General features: G+C 38.8%; 1 protein-coding gene across 1 annotated transcript in view; it reads right to left on the minus strand.

Annotated features, from left to right (window-relative positions):
- Positions 1-5,937, minus strand: part of LOC103782563 (FYVE, RhoGEF and PH domain-containing protein 3-like) — a gene marked incomplete at its 5' end in the record, with an annotated part of 11,549 nt that extends 5,612 nt beyond the window's left edge. Inside the window, 3 exons of the mRNA XM_008950333.1 lie at positions 1,043-1,183; positions 3,960-4,112; positions 5,815-5,937. Of these exons, the coding sequence (XP_008948581.1) occupies positions 1,043-1,183; positions 3,960-4,112; positions 5,815-5,937 (417 nt within the window). The remainder of the gene's footprint in view (positions 1-1,042; positions 1,184-3,959; positions 4,113-5,814) is intronic.
- Positions 5,938-6,428: the final 491 nt, after the last annotated feature.

Raw genomic sequence — 6,428 nt, forward strand, 5'->3', positions numbered from 1 at the left:
AAAACGAACACACTTTTAAGGACATGTACTTCTTGTTGAAGTACTCCATTTTCTATGGAGTAAGCTTTACTTTGAACAGCTTTATAAAATCAGGGGTAATATTTACTTCCTGTACTGTTCCTAGCTACAGTCATACAAACTGATGCTAATAAAAAGCAAACAATTCATATCACTACAATTGCAACAAGATAATGGTAGGCTGAATTCTGACCCATTTAATTTTATGTCCCCCCCCGGAGATAAATAAAAAGCTGTACATAAATGTGTGAATGCCAAATAAAACATTGGATATGGGGGATCTCACTTCAGCGTTGTCATTTTTCACATTCAGCATTAAGGAAGCTTTTGGATATTCTATATTGCACATAAATATTTCTATTAATTTTCATCACACACAAATCCTACTTAGCTTCAATAGCACACACACAAAAAAAACCCAAAAACATAATGCTTGCCATGGTAATTATTTCAAGTAAAGATAAAACATGATGATGCTACAAGGAGCTTTATCAAACACAGTCCATTTTTCACACTAAAGAACATCTGTATGTTCCTCATCCACAAATTCCTCCACTCTCTCAACCTAGAACTAGTTTTAAAGAATATGAAAGCTTGAACCAGCAATTGCAATATTCAGACTGCTTTGCAGCTCTACACATTTTACAGGGAAATGCTTTCCCTAATGACAAGGCAATAAAACCTTTGACTATACCTGCCAGTAACCTCTAAAAAACCTGAAAACGTAACCAAATTATTCTTGTTTTGCCTTTTTTTGTTAAAAACTAGAAAGGAAAAGCTGCATATACGTTTAAACATTTGCTCATAACCATATTGGCAGTAACTACAGATAACAAGGAAATCTGAAATCTCTGAGGCTTTGTGCTATATTCAGAACACCAAGTTCATTTTGGTTGAAACCAAGCTAAATCCTTTGACCCATTTTTCAGCTTGACATATTTAAACTTATGGATTTGTTTGAGATTTTTTCCCCTTCTTCTTCCCCCTTCCCCTCATTTGTTAACCCTCATGAATGCCATTTTACCTGGCTACATCCTTGCAGATACAGAACAAGAGGTTCAGTCTTGGGGATAGTCACCCACATTTTGTACCATGTCTTCCCTTTTTCAAGAAACTGGAGGTAGCTGCTGAAGAGGCTGTTTTCAGCTGCTAAGATGCTTTGCTTCTGGATGAATGAAAAAAAAAAAGAATTAAAAAAGAGCTGTTTTCATGGATGCTTACATGAGAAAAATACTTATAATCAAGTATAAAACATAATTTAAGTTTTGTGGAGTCAAGTAATCCTGTAGGACAAATAATGGATAGCCCATAACTGAATAAAAGTTTAATCATTTTTATAGGAATCAATAAATAGCACATTCCCATGTAACAGAGGGAGATGCTGAACTACTATCCCCAGTGGACATGAAGGTAAATTCCACCTCCACCAAGTAAATTGAGAATGGTAATTAAGATGATGCAGTTAGTTTCTTTGCTTAGCAAAGCAGGCTGGGAGATGATTTCAAATTAATGCAAAAGATTTATTAACAGACACTCTTGTGCATGGATGCAGAAAGATGTTAGCCAAATCACAAAATAAGGGCAAAATAAGATTGCAAGAAATTTTTGTCTTGTGATGGAAAGCAAAGAAAAACAAATTCCTGTTCATGTTAGATTTTGCATAGAAGTCTCCTGGGGATTTCTGGCATCTGCTAATAACATTTGTAAAGTAGCAATCTCCTCAGATGCTATTAAGCTTGTTAAGAAAGTCTAATATAAATAGGAGAGAAAGACAAAGACTGGCTCTGATCATTCTTATTTCTTGCATTTTACCCGATCCTTTGAAGATTTAGCAGAAGGCTAGAAGCTTGAGCATATGACAGAAAAATTACTTTTTTTCCTTGGGATTTTACAGCTTTCTGCTGTAATCTGCTTTCTAAACTAAAGCCAAAGGCCACATTTCAGGCCACATTTCACTGGTTTGCTTTTGGCTTTTCGGATTAACAGAGCTCTTGGCTGGGTAGGTGTAGGTTTGCCCTTTACTCGCAAACAGCTCTGCTGAAACAGGGCTAGAAAGTTTATCATGAGGCACCACACACTATACTGATGCATACTAGGCTCTCATCATCTGTAGGCATAGCTGTAGTGTGTATCTGAAGTTTATGATGGTATCAAGCTCTGGATCCAGAATGATCTCTGTGCTCTGCAGACATGATACTTCAGGAAAGGACGTGGATTTGTAGCTTTACACCACTTTGTATTTCTGAGATTCTGGATGTGCTGACAAAGCACCTGAACATCAGTGTTCACTCTGAGATACTGTGCTGGTGTAATTTTATCTACGTAGGTACATTTAGTAGCCTGAAAGGAAATATGACATACTAGAAAGCAAAGCCAGGCAGCGTCTAAGAAAACTACTTGAGGAAGCACTTATTGCAGGAGCTCTGGATCTACACTGGCAGGTTTACGTTTCTTGCCCAGAGTCAAGCTCTTTTCCATGTTGTTTGGTTCTGATGAGGAGCATAACATGGCTGGGTGACAGTCTGATGGCTCTTAGGGGTGGCTCCCAGAAAAATGTTTTTCAAGGTAGGATGTTTTCCAGTATAGGCTGCAACACTTCCATGTGGTGGTCAAAGCAGGATGGTGTAGGTCAGCATATGAGGGGGGAATAATAATTTGCAATGAAGTTCTCAGTGTGTCAGTGGCTCTTTCAAGAATTTGATGTCCCTGCAGGTACACTTTCCATTGAGATAAATGTCCACTTTTACACATGCAGTGACTTCTGGCTTTATTTCACAAATAAAATAAATAAAACCCTTTTCTTCAAGGCAACCCATGAGAAGCACAACACGTAACAGTCCTCATGGTTCTGCCCATAGTCTAAAAAAAGCAAGGGTCTATTGTGAGTAAGAATAAAATTAGTTTGCAAACATGTTTCTTGCTCTTGTAAAATATAAGGGTAGGATGTGCTGCTCTCATGGTATAAAGCTTGGTGACATCTGTGGTAATTGTGAAGCAGTAGTTCACATAATATAATTTGTGGAATTCACATGTTTGAGAGTCTGCATTATAGCAGGTTTGAGAAAGTTTCAGTGAACCCTGAAAGTTTTTCAGAAGGATGCCATGCCTTTGCACAATCACTTAAGGAAACTGTTGCATTTCTTTCCAGAAATATTTTGACAGACTGTGAAAATAAGGAGTGCAGAAGTATCTTCTATAGGGGGTTAAAAGTGCAAAAAACAAATCTTATTCTGTCAAGTTTTGCCAATAGTTATTGTGCACAACTCAAGATTGGAAATGTTCAATAATAAAAAGAAGCCTGAAGTTTCTCCTCTCTTTTATTACTTTGAAAGCTGAAGCATAGCTGCAAAACCTGTGTGCATGCCAGTATGGTCAACATCCTGTGACAGGACTGGGGAATGGGGCAAAGCTGGAAGTGGGTAGATTCAGACTGGCCATGAGGAAGAAGTTCTTCACCATGAGAGTGGTGAGACCCTGGAATGGGTTGCCCAGGAAGGTAGTTGAGGCCCCATCCCTGGGGGTCTTTAAACCAGGCTGGATGAGGCTCTAGACAGCCTGATCTAGTGTGAGGTGTCCCTGCTCATGGCAGAGGGGTTGGAACTGGGTGATCCTTATGGTCCCTTCCAACCCTGACAGATTCTGATCTGTTTTAGCAGAGGACTTAGTCGTGTTGGCTTGATGGTTGGACTTGATGATCTTGAAGGTCCCTTCCAACCTAAAGGATTCTATGATTCTATGAGTGCTCGCCACTAACAAACAGCATTTAGGCTGCATGCACATTCAATACAAGTTATAGGTCACAGTGTCAAATATCACAGTGAGGGAAAGAAGATAAGCAAACAATTTTGTTTGTTTTAAATAAATACATTAAAAATAAAAAGAGAGAGAGAGACTCACAAGGGCAGCTAGCACACCAGTAATTTTTTAGCTAAATACTGTACCTCTGCAGCTAATCTTTTCTTTTGTTCTCCAACTCCTTCCACTCCAGGGCTGCATGGGCTTACTCGTAAATGCAGAAAACATTCTTTACACACTCGATTATGACGACTATTATCTGCAAGTGGTTTAAACTCAGAGCATTTTGCACAGATCACCTGTATCAGAAAGATGGTCCTTGATTAGCCATCATTAAAACAAACTTTCTCCGAACAAAGTGACTTGCAGAATGGCTGTCACTTAAGTAAAATTGGGAAAACTAATAAAAGTGTAAGATGGAGTGACCAATATAATACTAACTTTATTTACCACCTTTAATAATTAATACTTTTGTGATCCCATGCTGCATACCAATCTATCTAATTAAAGAAAACATATGCTTTTTGGGAAATACTTTAACATCATGCAAGTCAACCAACAAAGCAATCAGTGCTTTTTAAATGCCAAACATAAAATGGTCTAGGAAGGACTGAGTTTCAGAGTAAAGGTGGCCAATGCTTCCTCATCAATTCAGCCTGATAGAACTAAGGAATCCCAAAACTACTGACCATTTTAAGAACATAGTCCAATATATTATCCATTAAAAACTATCCATTAAAAACTATATGGCTTATGACAAATTAACACCTTTTGACTCCTTTCCTCTGCTGCTAAGAACACACAATGACCCATCAGTCCCCTGAAACCAGCGCTTTGTGAAGAATGATGGATCTGCAGCTCTGGAACATGTTCTCACACCTGAAATCTGTCTCTGCCACTTACTGTTGCAGAGCTGCTTTAGGGAAAAGTCTCCTGGGGTGCAAGGCAGGGCAGTCAGCCCAATTTGACATCCTCTCAGAATTTACTGTACAATAACACATCATAAACACCCTTTAGGTACAAGTATATGTTATTCTGTGCTTCATGGCAAGACACTAATTACCATATGAAGGTTAACCGCTTTAATTCAGCAAGTGTTAAGTGAAGCACCATTCTGGCAAGCTATAAAAACAAAAGCAAGCTAGCATTTTTAGAAACATGGCAGTCTGTCCTTGAGATGAATCAACTCCTTTAATCTGAATGCTATCGCCACATCACAAAACATTTCAAATGCTAAGACTGAGGTTTCTTCAAACATCTTAACTATACATTTAGGTCTCTCTTAAGTTGAAAATTTGTCTCCACTTCAAATGAATAATGGCAATTAAATAACATTATTCTGTGCTAGTTACATTAGGAACACTGAACTCAAGTTACAGAAGGCAGATTTCAAGTGATATTACAGAAATCAATCTCATCTTTGATGTAGTGGTGATTTTCAGAAAAAAAAAACCAAGAACTAAGCTGTCAGTGAGTGGCACTGAGGAAGGGTGACTAAGTGCCTTCAGTAACCTGGCCTTCAATCTCCAGGACTAATTTTTTGACTTTTCAAGGAGGAGAAGACTACTTTGTCTCAAGCAATTCTTGACAATTCTTCTTTAGGGAAAAAAGAATATATCCATCTTTAATATTTTATGTTCAGCTGTTCATCCTAGGAAGACCTGCTGTGAGAAGTAAGGCTGTCAGAAGGCCATTCTGTTTCTGTCAAAAAATACAGGGGACAACTCCCTCCACAGACACATGTACATCACCAGGAAGGCATTACCTTTCCTTTTATCCACTGTATTTGTCTTTAAAACAGGACAGCCTAGGATCCTTGTATCAGAGTTTTGCTCTTTTTTCCTCCGATTCCCAGAGAATCAAGCAAGTGGAAAGATCTACTCTGTCAATGATCTGCCATGAACCAAAACATCTTTTAGTTCCTGCACTTGAAAAATAAAAAAAATCTCTTCAACAGTCTCTGCAGAAGAAACTAAAAAGCCAGTGCATTATGATACTTACTGCCCCACACTGCTTACAGTGGTGCCGCCTTTTAGTGATGGAATTAAAGCTTTCGCTGCAGCTCTTGCACGCCTGCTTCTCCTTATCTCGTTTGGATTTGGAAGATTTCCTACAGGAATCACTCTGAAATGAAAGATATAGTTATATGATTTATTTAAAAAAAAAAAAATCACAAAAACATTCACTGACTTCTCCTACTACCAAAATTTCTCTTTGGGTTTCACATTTTAGGAATGAATTCATATCAGGTCTGCTGATGGTCTACAGTTAGATGGTGGGCTCAGCCACCACATCAGGGTGATTCTGTTGTGGCATCCCTTGACCTCAGATTACTAAAGCAAATTACTCGTCCCACTCTACCCACTTGTCCCTCACTGCCACTGAGTGACCTCCTCTCACTCTCTGTTGGTAAGGAGGAAGAAGAACAGGCAATGTGGGCCTCTCAAGATGAGCTTTCCTTCTGGCGTGCACCACTTCCTTCCTGCTGCAACATGACTTGGTCAAGGCAAATGTTGCTGACTTTGTGAATGTGTTGTAAACAATCCTGTTTACAGGGGCAGATGTGAAGGTTTTGGGGAAAACGGCTTGACTGAAGTGAATGATGCCAGCAGTGG

Source organism: Merops nubicus, unplaced genomic scaffold (assembly GCF_000691845.1).
Source record: "Merops nubicus isolate BGI_N331 unplaced genomic scaffold, ASM69184v1 scaffold11662, whole genome shotgun sequence".
NCBI lineage: Eukaryota > Metazoa > Chordata > Aves > Coraciiformes > Meropidae > Merops > Merops nubicus.